Here is a 20,334-nt window from a genome sequence, read left to right as displayed (position 1 = left end):
CTGCGGGGGGCGGGGCCGAGGAGGGGCGGGGTCGTACGGTGCAGCGCTCGGCCCTGCGCGGGGGCGGGGCGGTGCCGAAACGCCCCGCCAAAGGGGGAGGGGGCGCCGGTCGGCCCCGCCCATCCAGGCCCGCGGCGCTTCTCGCAGTCTCTGCCTTGGGGCGGGCGCTGCCCAGGCATCCTGCAGAAGGTTTGAATACGGGCGATGCCGGGCCTCAGCCCCTAGATCTCGACAGGCTGAGGTGGCGGTGGGTGTCACCCTAAGCGCGGTTGCGCAACCCGCCATCAGCAGAGAGGAATGCCTTATTTAAACCCACCAGATTCCCCCAGGCAGCGGCTCTACCGGGCCCAGGGAATGAGGACAAGTTTGGCTGGGGGTCAGCCTCGAGAGGACAAGTTCTAATCTTCCACGAGATGGCATTCAGTACCAGAAAGGATTTTATTGAGCAAATGGAGGAATTGGGATTGAAAGGCCAGAAGGTGTACAAGGAATCCAGGGTGGATGTGATTGCACCCATTTTTAGGGGTGGTGCAACTGAGTACAGTCTAATTGAATTACTAGTACAATGCACAGCGGGCAGAGCAATAAATATTATCCACCCTGTGGCATTTTACTCCATGTAAGAAAGAGGGTGAGAGGGTCTGACCCGAGCAAACTCACCCATTTACCTGAGAACTGATCTAATAGTATTTCTTCATTATGTAGTTTCCTCCCCTCAATATAAGTCAACACTGTCTCTTCTTAACCAAATAAGTCTTTCATTTAAGATAATTTTAGGCCTGGTTTTTAACCATTATACCAGGGTCTTTTAAGGCCAACTCTTTGAATGTGAGCCAAAGCCAGTTTCTTTCAAATTAACGTCTCCAAAAACCCAAAAGGGCTGCTGCAGCCTAATCTGCCCCACACCATTTCTCTGGCCCCTGTAGCTGCAGAGTCCTGTTCCTAATATCTGTTTGTTAGACAATTTCACATTACTCCCTTGCCTTGTCACTGGTACTGTATTAGTCGTTGTTAGAATGATGTGAAAAATACAAGCCGTGGTAAAGGAATAGAGGGACGGAGTTGAAATTAAACTACTCATTCCTATTTTTAATCTCAGCAGTTCCTTAATACATTAATGATTAATCCATGGGAATTAACCTGGATTAACTTTCAACACTCAGTCTTTTTCCAGCGGTGACCCCCGCTTGAAGTAAAAATCAAGAATCTCAGCCTCTGGCTGGCATATCAAGTAGTTCTTTTTTTTTTTTTTTTTTTTTTTTTTTAGTTTATTTATTTTTGAGAGAGGGGGAGACAGAGAGAGAGAGAATGAGTGGGGCAGGGGCAGAGAGAGAGAGAGAGAATCCCAAGCAGGCTCCGAGATGTCAGCCCAGAGCCCAACGCAGGGCTCGATCTCACGACTCTGAGATCCTGACCCGAGCTGAAATGAAGAGTGGGATATTTGACTGAGCTGCCCAGGCGCCCCACATCAACTAGTTCTAACTGACCATGGGTAAACTGGTTAACTTCTCTGAACATGGTTGTACCCCTCTAGGACAATCTCAGTTTTAGAAAAGGAATTCATTCATTCTTCATGCATGCATTAATTCATTCATTGACATTTGTTGAGTGCCTAGTGTTCACCCAGGCTGGGCATAGCCTAGAGTGATATGCAGACTCAGTGAAGACTCACTGCCCTTGAGGGCCTTGCTGTGGGCAAAGACCTTCATCTTATTTACTGTTTAGGTTTTCCCAGAAGCAGATCCAGACAGGGGGTTTGGATTCAAGTGACTCATTTGGGGGTGATCACAGTTCTCATTGGGAGAGAAGTAGAATGGGAGAGAGCTGTATCAGGCAAGTAGCACAATATCAGGCTAGTGACTGGTGTGGGCAACCAGGGCTCCATATCACTGGGCATGCTGGGAAGATGTGTAGGACACATCCCAGAGATGTCCTACCTAAAGGGTGAGGCAGTGAGTTATTTACCCTCCACTCCCACTCCTCGTTGATTGAGGGCTTCTTCTGGGAGGACTTTAAGTGGTCTCATGCCCCAGAGAAGCCAGAGAAAAGCCTTCTGGCAGAAAAAAGCATCGGCTTGCAACAGGAAGCCCTTGGCAGAAGGATGCATGCCTGAAGGGTGTGGAGGGGTCACCATAATGTCTTCCATACAACAGCTACCTATAGAGTAAATACATGTTCCATAAATATGTTAAGTGAATTACGGGATTGCAAAATTCCCAAGAGTGAGGAGTACTTACCAAAAAGAGGCTCTCTGTTCCCTCCCTCTAATCTGACGTTGGCTTTGACTTCAACCCAATGTATGTTTCAATATGGAAAGGTGGCCTTGCCTGAGCCTTCACTTTTCCTCCCCCGCTGCTCCTTGTCCTCCCTCTGCCAGGTTCCTTTCGGGCCAGGGCAGCCCCCATCCCACACCATCCCTGCTGCCTGGCCTAGCCTGACTCTCACCATGTGCCCACGGGGCCCCAACCCCCCCAATCATGGTCCTGCTCATCCTCATCAGTGCATCTCAGCTTTGCACTCTCCCAGGGTGTGTCTGGGGAAAACAGGATTAGGTGGGCAGGGGTGCCTGTGGAGAGATGGACGGGCTTCCCTCAGGTTCAGAGTCCCTGGCCTTGCTGTGTCTTCTATCGTAGGCTAGTATCTGCCAAATCACATAGCCTTCCATGGCGGCAGAGAGACCCTGTGGCACTGTGCAGCCTCCAGGTCCTATCTGCTCAGGGCAGGCATGAGGCTAGAGCCTGGGAAACAGGTCCCTGCCATCCCCTGGGTGATAGTCCATTGAGGGGTTGTCACTTGTAAACGGACCAGAAGGAGAGGCCCAAGGTGATGGAGGACCCTCAGATAGGGGCGGTAACCTAGACTGAGGAAAACAGAGGGGGTGATGGCAGGAGCTTGGAAGAGAAGTGGCAGTTACCTAGGCCAGCAAGTGGGTGACAGGTGCGACTGGTGAGAGAAGAGAAAGGACACGGGCCTGGTGACCTAAGATACCATGATGCACTAGGAGCAACTCAGAGCTGTTTTGTTTTGCCAAAACCCCAACACTTGCAGAGGATGATAGGAAGACATGAGTTTCAAAACATGATCATAATGAGCACTAAGGGAACCATTTTGGGTGATGTCAATGGTCCATATCTTGGTGATAGTGATGGTCACATGATCAAATTATATGCTCTTGAAAAGGGTGAATTTGGTTTGTAAGGAAAATTGTATTTCAGTCAGCCTGACTCAAAAAGGGGACGTATTGGGTTTTAGTTGTGTGTTAAAAACAAACAGAATAATTACCTAGTATGGCCCATGAACTCATGGCAGAGCTTGACTTTCTATTACTAAATTGCAAATGTTATTTTAAACGAGTAGGCAGAAAGATGAGAATATCTTTCAGTGTAAAAAGAGCTTTTGCTTTATCAACATTATGAAAAGATGATAAATGACAAACAATTAAATCTTATGTGGAAAAAAGTCATTGTGACAATATGTCACAGTTTTACATCTTCTCATGTGCCAGATGCTATTTGAGATGCCCTACCTACAGGTAACATTATTTAGCCCTCAGAACAAGTCAATAAAGGAGGTAAAGTTATTATCTCCATTTCATTAATTTTTTTAAATCTTTATTTATTTTTGAGAGAGAGAGTGCAAGCCAGGAAGGGGCACAGAGAAAGGGAAACACAGAATCTGAAGCAGGCTCAAGGCTCTGAGCTATTAGCACAGAGCCCAACAGGAGGCTCAAACTCATGAACCACGAGATCATGACCTGAGCCAAAGTCAGAGGCTTAACCGACTGAGCCACCCAGGAGCCCCATATTATCTCCATTTTACAGATGAGAAAACTGAGGCACAAAGAGGTTGGACAAGCTGACCAGTGTCACAGGGCTAATCAGAAGACGAGTGTTTGGCTCAGGGCACATGCACATAACTGCTGCATTTGGTGCTAGATACCGGAAGGCATGCTGTACCTATGTGTGTAGGGGGTAACTCTAAGCTTCAATGGTGGTGACTCCAGGAAAGGCTTGTGATCAATGACAGCAGACATCACTCTCTTGGCACTCTCTTTCCAGTGATAGTGGTGCTCAACTCGGTTGGGGACCCACTAGGTTGAGGAGCCATTGTAATAGCTCCAGAGATGAGGGCTTAGGAATGGGGCAGTGGTAGGAGTGGGAAGTGCAATGATCCTTTATGAGGGATGATTAGGAGGTGAAGTAGGTGCGGGTTGGTGACCATGGGGTATGAGGGACAGAGATTTGCCACCTTCTAGCCACTATTCCAGGCCTGAGTGACACCACTGGAGCAGGACACACAGGGGAATGGACATGGAAGGGATAGGAACTGGGGAGGCTATTACATGTTTATTGACGTGTGGAATTTGAGTAGACTGAGGCAAGTCCAGGTGGAGATACTGTTTCTGGGGGTGTGAAGACCAGGCACCAAGGCCAGTGTGGGTAACACAGACTGGAAACCTAAGCACATGAGTGGAGGTTCAAATCTTAAGGACAGAGATGATCATGCATGGCTTATAGAGCTGGGAGCTGCATGTGGATGGAGACAGGAGAAAGCAAGTGCTAGAGTCCTGGACAGAGAATGGAAAACCCACAAAAGAGTCTGTATTGATCAGCTTTTGCTGCATAACCACTCCAAAACTCAATGGTTTAAAAAAAAGCCTGGAGACTTGGAGGATCTTGGCTGATCATGCATGTGTCTTTGAGTGGGCTGGGGTTCACCTCTAGTTTGGGGTTGACTGGGGCATCTTAGAAGTACTGTTCCACCTGGCTCATTCCCTTCCCCTGGCTCAGTGAGGTAAAGGGGCATTCACCTCAGCAATAGCTAAAGCAAAAGAAAACAAGCAGAAATACACAAGGGCTCTCGAAGGCTTACAACTGTGTCACTTCCACCTTGTTCTGTTGGCCAAAGCATGTCACATGGACAAACCTAGATTTGACAGGAGGGGAAATGGGGCCATGGGTGAAGAAATGGCACTACTGATTCAATCTACCACTGAGCCCAAGAAAGACAGATGGCAAGGATAAATCAGGAGAGAATGGAAGTTCATGGAAGGGAGAGAGTTTCGAGAAATAAAGAATGGTAAGCACTGTTAAATGCATCCTGGTAATCCAGCAAAATAAAGACTGGATTATGTGTTAAACATGGCAACTCAGGAGCCACCAGGGACCTAAGGGAAACAGTTTTAGAGGAGGAGTGAATGACAAGGTGGCCACCAAATTGTGGAGGGTGCAGAGATGAATGAGAGAGGGAAGAGTAGAAGCCATGTGCACCCATCCATCCAGCAGATGAATCCAACTCAGTATCTACTATGTTGGTGTCACTGTTCTGGGTGATGGGGAGACAGCCATGAACAAAGCAATGAGTTTCCTTTCATAAAGCTCACATTCTAGTGAGAGTGAGAAAGTAGACAAGTCAACCAATAAATACACAAGATGAATTAAAATGGTGCTAAGTGTTATAAGGAAAAGAGAACAGTCTAGTGATGAAGAAGGACAGGGATTTGGGGATGGGGAAAGTGGTAGATATAAAGAACATGGCCATGGAGAGGTGACAGTTGAGTTGACACTTAAACATGAGAAGAAGCTGATCTTGTCTTGGAAACAAGGATCAGAAGAATAAGTGAAAAAAATCAAGGGGTATCAGGGAGCTTATCAGGTAGTTAGGGAACGGGAAGAAGGCCATATGGCTGGAGGTCCCGGAAGAAGATAGGAAAGGCAAGGGATGAGTGAGGCAGGAAGGTACCTTGGTCCTGCAGTCCCTAGGAGATATTGGGAAGCCACTGGGGGTGGGAAGCTTTAAGCAGGAATGTTTTGCAATCTGATCCCCATTTAAAAGATTATATTAGTATTAGTTAAGTTAGTGGGAATGAGGGAACCCCAGACCAGCTTGGAGGCTTTTGCAAAATTCCAGGCAAGATAAGACTGTTATGCTGGTAAATATTTAACAACTGGCTATGGAGCTTTGGGGTAGTGGGGGTATTTCTAATTTGCAGCAATTGCCAGTTTCACTACTCCCACCATAGCTGATTTCAAGCTACTGAGTCACCGAACACAAAGGTGGGAAGAAATTTGTAGTAATATGCCTTTACATATCACAGAGATAATCTCATAAATAATCTCAAAGACATATGTAATAGTAAGATGTAGTGAAATAATTGGAAAGTGATGATGTTTATTATTTCTTACTTTTGTTTTTCATGTAATCTATTTCATTGTAAGTTTATATCATTAAACATTTTTAACAAGATTTTTCTTAAGTTTATTTATTTATATTGAGAGAGAGAGAGCGAGAGAGAGAGACCCAACAAGATTTGAAAATATTAAAACAATGAAACTTTGTGTGAACTTTGAACTCGTTGGGGTCAGTAGGTCAATCTGATGCATCACAATGCTCCTTGAACACCTAGTCCAATGCCTTGATTCTGGCACAAACTCATCCTAGGTTGGGTCTCCCCAGAAGACATTAAGGAAAAGATTTGAGTGAAGGCAGTCGATTTGGAAGGTGATCCTAGGAATCACCAGGAAGGGAGTGGAGAAGGGAGACAGGAAGGGAAGACAGCTGAAGAGCAGTGTGTCCTCAGCATGCTCCCTCTGTAGGCAGCTGAAGCCTAATTCCATCAAGGAACTCTGGGAGACAGGGTGGACTATGTCTCAGAGTGCCCCAAACTGAGAAGCAAGGCAGCTTGGGTACTTATTTACCAGCTCCTATCCACCACTGGTTGAAGGCTGCTGGTCTTTCCAGCCCACACTACAGACAAAGCCCTGGGAAGAGGGTTGCTCTTGTTTGCAATCAGAGGCTATTGAGATGCACAGAAATGGTGGACCGGATGTGAACAAGCCATCAACGCAGTCGGTCTGAAACTCATGAACATTTCTTGAATGAATGAACGAACAAGTGAATGAATGAAGGTAGAGCCCTTTGAGCTCTTTTAAACACAAATTTAAGATTTAAAAGTTTAAAAGAGAATGCAGTTCCTTCCACCCCATAAGCGGCACATTCGTACTTTTGCAAAAACGAGAGTGGAAGACCTATGCTATCCCAGACGATTTAAATTTTACAGTCGTGTTACTTAAAACAAGAGTAATTTTCTTATACACTTAAAGAAAAATCTCTGTCGATGGACTATCATTACTGTCAAAAGAAAAATAAAACTTACACAAAGAAATTAGATCATAAGCGTGAACCTAAATTACCAGTTTTTATGGCTGCTAGTGGTAGTAATGGATACCTCAGGTAAGAGTGTTTGGTTTTGTGTGGGTGACATTGGAAGTGAGCTGGGAGTTAGGAGTTTTGCAAAACTAAGGACTGACCCACTGGCTGGCTGTCAGTACCCAAAGAAAACAAGGGTGGAGGGGGGGATAGATGGATGATGTTTGTCTGGCACTTTCCTATTTCTAAAATGCTTTGCAAATGATCCTTACTAGAAGCACGAGAGAGAAGGAGTATTATTGTTACCCTCCTTAGCATATGAGGCAGGTGACTTCAGAGAAGTGCACTAGCTTGTTCAAGACTTTGCACTTGTGACAAAGTTAAATAAGCCTTAGTGATGCCAAAACTGGCATCTTTCCAGAACACACCCCTCTGGGGTCTGCAATCACACTGCCCTGTTTCAGATGGGAAGTTCCAGTCATGAGTAATGTTCCATGGCCCTGAGGTCAGCTTGGCAGGGCTAGATGCCTCTCATTGGACACCCTGGGACAAAGCCTGAAAGCCAGTGAGTTAGGCGCATGATGGGACTTCATTTTTCCAGCCCTGAACACAAAGCATCCTTCACTAGCTTGGCTGGTTAGACATCTTGGCTCTTCTCTGTGATGACCAGTGATGAAGAACTCAGGATTCTAGAACTTTGCCCTGCCCCCCATTCCTGACTTACTTTATTCATTCAGTAAATATTTATGGAGCATTGCTGCACACTAGAGTCTCTGCTAGGTGCTAAGAATTCAGCAGAGAACAAGACCAGTAAGACCCTGTGCTCAGTGAGCTTATATCTGGTAGAGAGGGGGGTAGGCAATCAATAATTCACTAGACTAACGTTCAGCTTGTGGTAAGTGCTCCAGAGTAAATAGAGTGAAATGGTAGAGAGGAACTGTGAAAAGACCTGAATGTCTTTTTCTCTCTCTCTCTCTCTCTCTCTCTTTCTCTTTCCAACCCATCCTCCTCAGTTTTAGCAAACGTAAACCTTCCAAAACTACTGCTTGTACCCTGCCTTGCCTCCCCCCCGACCCCGCTGTCAGGAGCCTGGAATCATTCCCACCATATCAAACCATCATTTCTCTGCCTGACTTTTGTGGAATGCCATAGCCCGCCGGCTGCCACCTTCGCCAAGCTCTGCCTATTCCCATCAGCGCCCACCCTGTGCCTCTGCCCCAGGCAGGCTCTCCCCACTTCTGATCATTATCTCTCACTCCCACTTTTTGAGAGCTGCCTGGGGCCATCCGTTCCAGAATCAAGTGCTAAGCTTGCCAGGCCCTCTCTTGGTGGGAGTGCAATGTTGGAGTGAACCTGCTTTCATGCTGCCCTTGCAGAGCACACAAAACTGTTTCCTCCACAAAACCTCTGGATACTTTGCACCCCCGCCTCCACCGCCCCAGCCTGCCACCTTCCCCACTCCATGTCGAGGCCCCTCTGTCACAACTGGGCACCAGAGTTCACTGGCAGAGTCTGTGTGCCTGAATCGTGACTCTTTGGCAGTGATAAAAACTTAGAAAAGGTCTGAATCTAATGTTTTCCCTTCTGAATTCCCTGGGATTTCAGTTCTGCAGTGAGTAGCTTCAGGTGGGGGAAGTCCTTTCTTTTATCTTTAAAAAATGTATTTTAATGTTTATTCATTTTTTGAGAGAGAGGGAGGGTAGAGGAGGAGTGGACAGAGAGGGACACACAGAATCTGAAGCAAGCCCCAGGCTCTGAGCTGTCAGCACAGAGCCGGATGCAGGGCTCGAACCCATGAACCGTGAGATCATGACCTGAGCCGAAGTCGGACACTTAAATGCCTGAGCCACCCAGGCGCCCCTCTTTTGTCTATCTTAAATCACTCCCATGTCACTGTGTACTTATTTCTTAAAGCCTTTCTCTTTCCAGCTCTGGGGCAGCGCTAAGGCACCCCACTCAATGCCTGGCGTCTGCTAAGTGTTCACAGAGTGCATGTCAGTTGATTAGTAAGTGCCTGGCACTTAAAAATCATTATTCTATACCCTCCTCCAGGTTCTTCCCTCCAGATTTAAAAAGTGCAGGTCCTTCAACCTTTCTTCCACGTCTTTTCCCAACCACTTAATCACTGCATGGCTCTTCTCAAACTCTGCTAATCAGATTTTTAAAAAAATCATTAGTGAGAGTCTTGAAGAAGGTCTTTAACCAGAAGCAAAAAAAAAAAAAAAAAAAAAAAAGAGAAAATTCAGAAAGAGCGTGCTAGAGCGGTTGAGTTGAGCTCTCTGCTTTGGTTTGGCAAGCCCTCCAACCAGCTCATACATCAAGCCGACTGTCGCAGCTCAGCACAGCCGCCCAGTCACTGATCTGAATGTGCCCTGCAGAAAAATTAGATTTGGTGGGATGAGGACACTGCTTGTGGTGCTGTTGACATTCTTCAGACTGCTCATGGTCACTGTTGTCAGAAAAATCCAGGCTTGGGCAGAAGTCAGGTAGCTGGTTTAATTTAGGCAACTTTTGTTTCTTCTTCCAGTGTCATTATACTGGGTGTACATGGATTCTTTCAGAGTTCTAGGAACTATCTGTGATGTGTGTGTGTGTGTGTGTGTGAAAGACAGAGAGAGAGATGAACTCAGACTAATTCACGCTAAAGTCTTACTGACTTACCACGCAACGTCTCTTTTTATTTTTAAGGGTTATTTTTGAGAGAGAAAGAGTAACAGAGCATGGGCAGGCCAGAGACAGAAAGACTGACGGGGACACAGAATCCAAAGCAGCCTCCAGGCCCTACGCTGTCACCACAGAGCCCGACAGCGCTCAAACTTATGAACCTTGAGACCATGACCTGAGCTGAAGTTGGGCACTTAACCCACTGAGCCATCCAGGCGCCTCCATCCAATGTCTCCTATTAAATGGTCACATCAAACTGCCTCTAAAGACAGGGGAGAGTGAGGGTGGATATTGAGGATGGGCAGGGGTGGGGGCTCTGGATTCTAAATCATCTGTATCAGAAAGTCACTCAGGCACACACGAATAGCCATGTAATTTTTGCATTCTTCAAAATATATCCACAAATGAAAATTTTCTAAAAATGGAAATAATTTTATTGTTATTTTTAGCAGAGCAGTATATATGAATACTATACATAATGCAGATAGTATACAAAAAGTACCATGAAAAATATTTAAAAATCACCTGAGATTCCAACCCCATAAGGTAACATTTCTTACTTTTTTCTTCCTACACCATTTTCTATTCATAAATACACAAAGTTCGTTTTAATATAAGCTTTTAAATTATCTACCATTGTATAAAAAGGTTGTATGATGTGCCTGAATGGCTCAGTTGGTTAAGCTTGCAACTTTGGCTTAGGTCATGGTCTCATGGTTGTGAGTTTGAGCCCTGCACTGGGCTCTGTGCTGACAGCTCAGAGCCTGGAGCCTGCTTGGAATTCTGTCTTCTCTCTCTCGCTTTGCCCCTCCCCTGCTCATGCTCTGTCTCTGTCTGTCTGTCTGTCTTTCTCTCAGAAATGAAGAAACATTAAAAAAATAAAAAATAAAATGAAAAGATTCTGGTTCTTTATCTGGTGGCATCAGGTCCCAGCGCTGTTTTCCAGTTTGGAAGGCAGGGGCTCAGGAGTGACCCCTCCAGGAATCATGCACATTTCAGAAAAGGAGGGAAGAGAGACGGCAGAAGAACTTTCTAGAAATGTACTGGGCGGGCACTTTAAGGGGAAGTGGGGGTGCATTCCTGCCTCTGGTTGAGCCTGCCAGGGCCCTGCCCTGCCCTGGGCCCGTGGGCAGCGGGTAGCCATCGGTGTGGGCGACACCCAGGGGTCTCTGCAGGCCTGTGAGTGCCTTGCAGTGCACTGGTTTTTCCCTAAATGACCCACCTACAAACCTACATTAAACTTCCTCTCCAGCGGGCCTCGCCTCCTTCAGCAGAACGCTAAACACGCCAATTCCTAAAGAAGTGTTTTCTTTCTCCCAGGCAGGAAAACTAAGGAGCTCCATCTCTGGCATGGATCAGAAAATTCCACCGTGGCGCTGACGGAGCTGACGCCAACTCCAGAACTTTAAAGAAACTCGAAGAGGAGCTCTAGGAGGAGCAAAGGTAAGGCTGATTGGCCTGATTTCCTTGCTCACAGTCGGGGAGAGAAATAGGGAAGGGAGAAAGGAACAAAGTACCTGGCCGGCAGAGGCGTGTCCAGTCGGAGGGAGGGGCTTTCCCCAGCGGTTCCGGAACCATCCATCTCCGTGGGCAGCACAATGCCCTCCTTATTCCCCGCGTCCTCACGGACACGGTGGCTGACTTGGAGCCTTACCCGGCACAGCGGCACTGGCGAACGTTCAGACCTGCGGCTGCCGGGCACATCTTAGCCAGATTCCTTCAGCCGCTGGGGTGGGTTCCCACTCTCGGCAGAGGTGGGAACAAGCCGTGTTTGCCTCACAGTCTCTTGTTTTTGGAAAACAGTTGGCAGACTGAACTGAGTAAATAGGGCACGTCGCCTACTTACCAATAAGTATCTGTTCATTCATTCAGTAAATGATTTTTGAGCACCTACAAGCATTCAAGGGGCTAGAGATGCAGCATGAACAAAACGGACAACCCTCTACACAACAAGGCTTGGGGTGGGAGGTGGGCAATCGGCATTAAACAAACAAGATAATCTCAGGTATTAATAACACAGGGTGACAAGATAGAAAATGACAGTGGGGAAGGGCTATTTTAGGATGCTCAGGTAAAGCCCCAAGTGACATTGTGGCAGAAATCTGAATCACCCAAAGCAACCAGCTGCCAGAAGATGTGGGCACAAAAGTCTTCTAGGAAGCGAGAACAGCATGTGCAAAGGCCCTGAAACAGGAACATGTTTGACAATTTCAGGGAATTGAGGAGAAGCTGATGAGGAAGGGGTGGTAATGATGAGGAAGGCAGTGACCAGATTTATTATGAGATCACATCTAACATTATAGATCTAACACAGAGTTTGCACAGAGCTTTGAACACACACCATCTTACTTCAGTCACCTCAACATTCCCATTATACAGATAAGGAAACTGAAGCTCAGGAGGTAACGTCCTCAGGGTCACAAAACTAGGAAGTTCTGAGATTCTGACCAAGAACTCTGTTTGCACAACTGCAGAGGGCAATATTCATGCAGCAAGGGGAGCCGTTTGTATCATTGCTCAGAGTTTGTGCAGTGCACAGCCTGTATCATTGTACACTATGTACAGTGCTAGCTCAGATCTATTTTCTCCAAATTTCTGTGCTTTTTCTGTGCTAGGGATTGTTGGGACTACAAAGAATAAAGATATTATTCCAGCCTTGGTGAGCAGATGACGTGGTTAAAGAGAAACAATATATGAAGAGATGGTGGTGATAGAAGACAGTTTTTTGTTTCTGGTAAGGATATTATGAATGACTTAGTAGGGGATGTGAGATTTGAAATTGGCTGGAAGATTTAGATTGGTGGGCATACAGGAAAAGAAATCCACAGGACTCATCATATACATGTGCAATAAAAACCTAGTGTGTTATATATATCACCATACGTGCTTGCTTCCAGTAATTCGCAATGAAAACGTGAACATTTATTATTCTATCATAGAACCATACAGGTGAAATTTTGGCAAATCTAAGAAGCAAAAAAGAAAAAGAAATCATGTATGCTCTCATTAATAAAACACAATTGCTTTTCATACTTCAGTGTATTTCCTTCTAGTTTTTCCTCCTAGGCAAGCAGTGTGTGTGTGTGTGTGTGTGTGTGTGTGTGTATTTATATAACTATGTGAATGTATAGATATGTAATATATGTCATGTATACACATACCACAAATACACATATTTTTACCTTTATTGAGGTATAAATTACATGTTTTAAAATTCACCCATTTTAACTGTGCAGGTTGACAAGTTTTGGCAAATATTTGCACCTGAGTAATACCTCTATACGAAAGATCTAGAACATTTCCTTTACCCCACAAATTTCCCTTATCCCTTTAGTCCGTCCCCCACCCCACCCCACTCTCACCTCCAGGCAATCACCTAACATTTCTGCTACCTTAGACTAGTTCTACCTGTTCCAGAACTTCGTGGAATCAAATATGTCCTCTTTGTCTCTGGCCCCTGCTGTTCAGTGTGTCTTTGAGGTTTATGACGTTATTAGGTAGGTGCTAGGATTTTGTTCCTGTTCAGTGCTGGCTAATGTTCCATTGCAAGAATTTACAAGAATTCTTGTGTATTGTTCCCTCACCTGTTATTGAACATTTGCGTTGTTCCTGGTTGTGGGACACTGTGAATAAAGCAGTTATGAACATTTTTGTACAACAATTGGAGGTGTTTTCATTCCTCTTGCATAATACGTGGGAGTGGATTTGCAGGGTCATTTCGTAGATCTTTATGTTTAAAGAAAACTACCAACCACATTTCCAAGGTGGTCATATTATTTTACAATGTATGGAAGTTCAGGTTACATCACGTTCTTACCAATACTTGGTATTGCTATTCCTTTTTATTGTAGCCATGCTTGTGAGTGTGTGCTAGTTTTTTTGCATTTCCCTGATCATAAGTGATGTTGAGCATTTTTTCACAGGCAAGTGTTTTCATAGTTGTAATTCTTTATAGCCTCTGCTTTTTAAATTTACACTTAATAATACCATTCTTCTCTGTTTCCCTGTGGTCCTAATGACCATTTTATTAATGGTCTTAATACTCCAAACTGGGGATTCTCTAGAATTTATTCAATCATTCCTCTTTTAGAGATTTACATCATTTCCAATTTCCCACATTTCTAAATAGTACTGAAATTAACACAAGTGCATGTGTTTTTCCTATATTTTAAATTGTGTCACAAATTAATCACAAAATAAAACTATTGGGTCGAAGGCATTTTTGCGGCTTTGAGAGTGTAAAATATGAGATGGATATGGAGACTGTTGTCTTTGAAGGCACCAGCTGAGCCCGTTTTCATCTCTTCGCCTGTGATGAAGTCTCAGAATTGGCCCCTCATGTACGTGATCCTTTTGTCTAGAGGCAAGGCTCATGGTTGGTAGCTATTATTTCTTGAGTCCTGGGTAATGCCAAAACGGTTAATACTATCATTAGCACAATGTTCCAGGATGATAGGCTTCGTTTCCCCCATAGGCAAGTTGGAATGTGGGGAAAGAACTCTGGGCACCCGGTTCCCTGTGAATGATCTGTGAAGGTATCCAGCAAGGAGCAACTGGGGCCATTCACTGGTGGTTCCAGAATTTCTGTGTGTAAGTGTCTGACTGAAGAGGCCAGGAACTTGGTTGAAGGGTGTTTTGATGCCGTGTGGAGGGTTTCCATTTGGCTTGTATGTTGGTATGTGGGGGTTCTCTGGCAGACAGACGCTGATGATGAGGGGTATGTGGGGCGAGTTGGGGGGCCGCACCCACTGCAAACGCAAGGGAGGAGTTGGATCAACTGGCTACAGTGCAGGTGGGGGGGGCTAGGCACATGGGGCCTGGGGGTGGGCACCTGGGAAAGCATGTTAATCCTATCAGGCCAGCAGGAACCCTTACCAACCCCTCTCTAAGAATCTGACAGCCTCCCAAACCTAACAAGAGTCACATTTTATGGTTCAGGTCGGCCTCCATATTCCTGTTTTAAGAGAAAATGTCCAGGGAGGTAGAAGCAAGAGGAATTTGCATAGCAAATCAGTCCCTTGCAGGTACCCCATTCAGGCCTGTCTGTGTGGAAGAAAAGGCCTTTCGGCCAGGTTCCCAGGCCCCTTCTTCCCCCTGGCCTCCCCAAGAGTATCATCTGAGCTCTTACATTATCTTAAGGCGCCCATGATGACACTCCTAAGGGCAACCACAGAATGCCTCATTGGCCTGGAGACCCGACACTCACCAGCAATTCCCAGAAATCCCTGACTTTACTAAGCCACAGTATGTGCCTTTTCTTCTCTAACTGTGAACTTATCAAGGACAAAAACCATTCCTTATCCATGATGTCTTGGTCTTGGCTTCCCTCAGAAGCAGACCTTGAGAGCAAGATTCAAGGGTGAGTTGCTTATTCAGAGGCAATCCTAGGACACTCTGGCAGAGGGGTGGGGAGGTGGGCCAGGAGAGGAAGGGCAGCAAGGTAAGGGTGTTACCAAGCCAGTTACCAATTGGCAACGGAGGCTCTGTCCTGGTGCCAACCTCTGGGAGATGGCATAGAGCGACGTGACTCTGCCTGAGCAGGAAGGGGCTGGGGTGTTTATCCACCAATCACTAAACGTCATTGGTGAAGAGATTTTAATTGCTGAGCTCACAGCTGCACTGCCTGTAGAAAGGATGGGCTCCAGCAGCGGAGGAGAGCCCCCAAGGGACACAGGTGCTGGTGGCTGGAAGTCAGGCTACCTTTATGCACAGAAGTGGTAAGGCCAAGAGGCTATGGGCAGAACACAGACATGAGCTGTGCCTTCCCAACATGGCTCAGCACTGGCAATGAACAGGTGGATTCTCAATAAGGCAGGTTGGTTGAACGTAGGACTCAGCAAGCTTGGCCCCAAAGCTAAAGCTTCTTTTTGTTCTCCAGAACCCCTTGAATACTGCCATCAGCTGGCAATGTTATTTTAGGATCAAACCCAGAAGACCAGCAGCATTACGTTTTTGAGCAATACTTTTTAAAGTGCCCTCCCTGGGGGCACCTGGGTGGCTCAATTGGTTAAACGCTGAACTTCAGCTCATGATCTGGTGGTTCATGAGTTTGAGCCCCACAGTGGGCTCTGTGCTAATAGTTCAGGACCTAGAGCCTGTTTTGGATTTTGTGTCTCCCTCTCTCTGCCCTTCCCCTGCTTATGTTCTGTCTTCCTCTGTCTCTCTCAAAAATAAACAAACATTAAAACAAATTTTAAAAAAAGTTTTACTCCCTGGACCAGTAGCAGCAGTACCTGGGAACCTGTTAGAAATGCAGATGCTTGGCTCCTCCATCAAGTGTACTGAATCAGGAAATCTGGGGGGGGGGGCGGTGGCAGGGACAATAAATCTGTCATTTAACAAGCCCTCCAGGTGATTCAAATGTACTCCTAAAGCTTGAAACTCATGGTTTCAGACTCGAAAATTTAGGATGGTCTCCACGGCAAGGCCATTTTCTCTTTGGTTAGAATGCTTCCCGTTCCTGACTTCAAGTACCCTAGAAGCAATGGGACAGAACTCTGAGAAACCTTTTAGACTTTGGCCCCTTTTGTAGGATTTTCCTTCCGTTTGGGGGCTTATTAACTAGAAATGGTTCCTAATTTCCAGTCACCTGCAGAGGTGTATAAACAATAGAAGATACCCTGAAAGGCATGCGTCAGGTTTGACTAAAGAGAGAGGGTCAGAGAGATTTACGTCTTCCTATTTGTTTTCTGAGCTAATATTTAAATTCTTCTGCTTGTGCTCTGAACACACCAGGCGGGCAGTGGGGGGAAAGGCCTGGGTCTGCCTTGGACTTTCAAATCAATCATAGAAAATATACAAAGGAATAGCTAAGGGCTGGGGGTACCCCTGTAAGTCAGTTTGTGTGGGAAAAATGAAAAGAGGCAGTTGGTTTACTTGTGCCGACCCAACCAGGCAGGGTAGGGACCTGGTGCCTCCCAGGCTGTTGGTCCCTAGCAGGGCGGTTGTTTCTTTTTTCCAACAGTGCCGGTCAGATGTGTTACCTCTTCAGGAAGAGCTCCCTGTCCCCAGATACAGCAGGGACAGCAGACCTTGTGGGGGACCCCAGTGGTGTGACATCACAATGTGGCCCATTCAGGATATCAGGCCTGACTCGTCCCTGGGCCCAGGATATGCAAGCCTACCCTCCCAGGGCTAGCCTGCACTAACAGGGCCCCGGCAACCACCGAGACAAGCTGACCTGTGGCGCCGACCAGCCAGGCGCTCTGGGTGAGTATTCAGACTTCCTGAGAACCACAGAAAGAAACTTAGCCCATGGCTGGCTGGGCTAGCACCCCAGGGTCTAATACTCACAGTAACACATCCGATCTGGCGTCCCAAAATGTGCCAGGACAAGCCCGAGCCTTTCTTGGGAAGCTGGTTCACCTGACTCAGACACCCCTTTCCCGACCTCTCTGCAGGGTTGCCAAATGCAGGAAGTGATATTCTATTCTAATTTCCACCCAGGCCCAGTCTGCCACCTGTCCTAGCTCCCTGGGCAAAGGTCACCTACGTGCTCGATAGAGGCTCCAGGGCAGGGAGGCCAAGCTCTCAGATGGCACATCCACTAGAGGATCGCTCTGAGTCCCAACTGGGGACAAAGGTAGCCATCGACCCAGCGACACCCTTACAGCAGCGCGAGCAGGTGTAGCTTTCCTGGCGATGTGAGGGATGCCGAGACTGCCCTCCCGCCCCCCCGGCCGTCCGACCACGTACATGATGGCTTTCCTCTCTGTACACTTGGCCTTCTCTATTTGGCTGTGGCGCGCGGTGTATCAAGTCTCTTCCTTCCCTCTTGGGACAGTGAGAGAGATTTGAGAACATAGCGGGAAGTAGGTAGATGGGTTAGAACACCGACAGCGTAGGCAACACGGAAGACAAGACGGGGTGGGGTGCGGGGCCATCTCTCTGGGAGGACGCTGGCTTTTCCCAGCTGGGACACGTGCACTCAGGTTTCAACAGCCGACAGCGGGGACCAGAGTAGGGGCACTCGGAGGCAGAGCCAGCTTTCCCCGCTGCCTTGTCTGTCCATTGCCTCCCCGCATCCTGAGCAAGCATTCGCTCTCTGTAGGAACCTTAGGTCTGCGCAGGCGCAGAACACCTCACGCCTGGGTGGTTTGTCTTCCTGTGAGAGGTGGTGGCCATCCTCTCCCTCGCATGCGGGAGTCGGAGTCGTCGTGGTCCTCCAAGCCTGCGGGGAACACTGTGGCTCCAACTCAGGCTCCACTGAAACAAAAGAACAGTCTAGAGATGAGCCAGAGGGGTCCATGTCCTCCACTTGCAACAGCCCTCATTTCGAAAGGGAAGGAACAAACATTAAGCGCCTGCTAGTGTCAGATCGCCTATCTCTGTTATTGCTCTGAGTTCCTGCCACCAGGAGGGTGAAGTAGGTATTTTCGTGCTCATCTTACGGATATGGAAACTGACAACTGTGTTCTGTGCTGAGTGCTGTGTTCTAAGAGGGACATTAACCTAGAATTTCTATACTCTCCATATACAGACAAGCGTATCTGTAGATTAGAGCGCTCTGAAAATAGAATAGGCTGCTTTGCGAGGCAGCAAGAATGCCTTTGGAAGCGTCCAGACAAACCGAGTACCTTCCGTCAGCAGGGCTGGGACAGGATCCTTGTGATCAGTCAGGAGCTGAACGAAAAGATCTTTAAAAGCTGTTCCAAATCCCAGATTGCAAGATCTGGGTCTCAAAACCTTGCTAACCTCCCATGTTTGAATCCAAATGGGTCAGGCCTTCCAGGGTGGCTACAAACTTTGTTAGGGGAAAAGCTTAGAGGAACCATAGGGACCAGCGCCACTGATCTGCTGGGACCCAGGTAGGGAACCAGTGGCCAGGCTGGTTCTGGTGGGGTGGGGGGGAGCCTGAGGCCACAGAGCCAATTCCCAGAATGAATATTTGTTGAATGAATGAATGAATGAGGGGTGACAGGGTTGGAACCAGCCTGAATGCTAATCAAACACCCCTGAGTCCATTTCTTTCCCTCTCCCAAAACTCTTTCCTATGAAGATTATGATTCAGCCATTTATGAAGCACCTATTGTATACCAGGCATATTCTCAGAGATTATTTTACGTAATCCGTCCCTCACCTATCAGGTGGATATCATTGTCTACATTTCTCAGATGAGTATGTTTGGGTAACCACCCCAAGGGGGAGGGAACTTGTGGACCCACCACCAACAGTATATGACAATGCAGGTGTGGCCAACTCTAAGGAAAGCATGCACCTCCACCTGTCGCTCCTCAGCCTGTGCAGGGTGGGGGAGGGCGGGGGGAGAAGGGAACACTTTCCTATTTATCCCTTCCTAAGGACAAACTGCTTGTGACTTGTTCCTCAGGGACTATTTTACCTTCTTAAAAAATTTTTTCAAATGTATTTATTTTGAGAGAGGGAAAGAGGGCAGCAAGAGAGGAGGAGGAGAAGGAGGAGGAGGAGGAGAGAGAGAGAGAGAGAGAAAGAGAGAGAGAGGGAGGGAGAGAGAGAATCCCAAGCAGACTCTGCACCATCAGTGCAGAGCCCATTGCCAGGCTCGAACCCACAAACCATAAGATCGCAACCCGACCCCAAATCAGGAGATACTCAATCAACAGCCACTTAGGTGCCTCTCCTCGGGGGCTATTTTACCTCCTTTTCAAGTTAGTCCTGCTGCTGTCGGGCTCCCCGTGGGCCTGCGTCATTCACTGCCCATGCCTCTCCCTCTGATGGGACAAGACAGAGTGACTGTTTCCACACCAACAGATGTTATGTGCCAAGGAAGAAAATATGCTAATCAAAATCAGCTTTGGCTAATTGTAGCAATTTCCCTTCTGCACACTGCCCTGAAATAGTAGCCACGCTCCATTCTTTTTTCACATCAGGGAGCCCCAAATTGGCAGCCTAAATGAGGTTGCAAAGAAGTCAGTTAAACAGGCCTTTTTGTTGCCAGTTACCATGGATGAAGCCTTGAACATGCTCTCCTGGTAAGACCTCAGTTCAACTGTTTGTGGACTTGACATCTTGCTGTGGATAATTCAGACCTCATTTCATCCTGGGGAAAACCATAACCTCCAGGGATTTAATCAAATGCCAGGCTTAAGAGCACAGGGTCTGACCTTGAACCTTGCTTGACTCCTGGTTCCTTCGATGGCCAGTGCTGGCAGATAGAATGTGCCTCATTGAGGGAAATATTCCCATCTGTGCTGTGCCATATGCTAGCCATGAGCCACGTGTGGCCATCGAGTGCTTGAAATGTGGCTGGTGGGCCTGAGGAACTGAGTTCTAAATTTTAATTTTATATATGTTTGACCTAAATAGCCTTGTGTGGCTAGTGGTCACTGAACCGGACAGTGTAGCTGTGGCCCTGCCAACTTTTGTGACTTCATCTCTTGACCTCATTCTCTCCCCTTCCCCCACTCAGCCCCCTCCTGCTGCATTCACCAACCAGATCACCAGCCTGTGCCTCCAACAAGCCACAGTGCTCCCTCTGGTCTTGGGCAACATCACCCTTCCCTCTGGTCATTGTACAGTTTGCCCCTGTTTAACATCACCGCC

At 47.0% G+C, this 20,334-nt stretch overlaps 1 protein-coding gene and 1 long non-coding RNA gene across 7 annotated transcripts in view; one reads left to right on the top strand and one right to left on the bottom strand.

Moving 5' to 3' along the window:
- Positions 1-13,962: 13,962 nt before the first annotated feature.
- LOC115274187 lies at positions 13,963-20,053 on the bottom strand. 3 transcript variants are annotated; one of them, XR_003901126.1, is made up of 3 exons: positions 19,896-20,053; positions 17,509-18,018; positions 13,963-14,213 (listed from the first exon to the last, which is right to left on the bottom strand). It is a non-coding gene; the product is annotated as an uncharacterized LOC115274187 (long non-coding RNA). The 3 variants fall into 3 exon arrangements; XR_003901125.1 differs by lacking the exon at positions 19,896-20,053 and adding an exon at positions 19,429-19,540; XR_003901128.1 differs by lacking the exon at positions 19,896-20,053 and adding an exon at positions 18,978-19,033.
- The window catches only part of BANF2 (barrier to autointegration factor 2), a 33,652-nt gene continuing 30,215 nt past the window's right edge, over positions 16,898-20,334 (top strand). For 2 of the 4 annotated variants that reach the window (XM_029917617.1, XM_029917618.1), the window contains exon 1: positions 16,898-17,022. Coding sequence is in view for 1 of the 4 variants with exons in the window: in XM_029917616.1 (XP_029773476.1) it covers positions 17,348-17,395 (48 nt within the window). In the remaining 3 variants the exon portion in view is untranslated. Of the gene's footprint in view, positions 17,023-17,259; positions 17,396-20,334 lie in introns of all 4 variants that reach the window. The other 2 variants (XM_029917616.1, XM_029917619.1) reach the window with 2 other exon arrangements.

Source organism: Suricata suricatta, chromosome 12 (genome assembly GCF_006229205.1).
Source record: "Suricata suricatta isolate VVHF042 chromosome 12, meerkat_22Aug2017_6uvM2_HiC, whole genome shotgun sequence".
NCBI lineage: Eukaryota > Metazoa > Chordata > Mammalia > Carnivora > Herpestidae > Suricata > Suricata suricatta.
The sequence above is the reverse complement of the archived record's forward strand: the minus strand, read 5'-3'. Positions and strand labels throughout refer to the sequence as shown.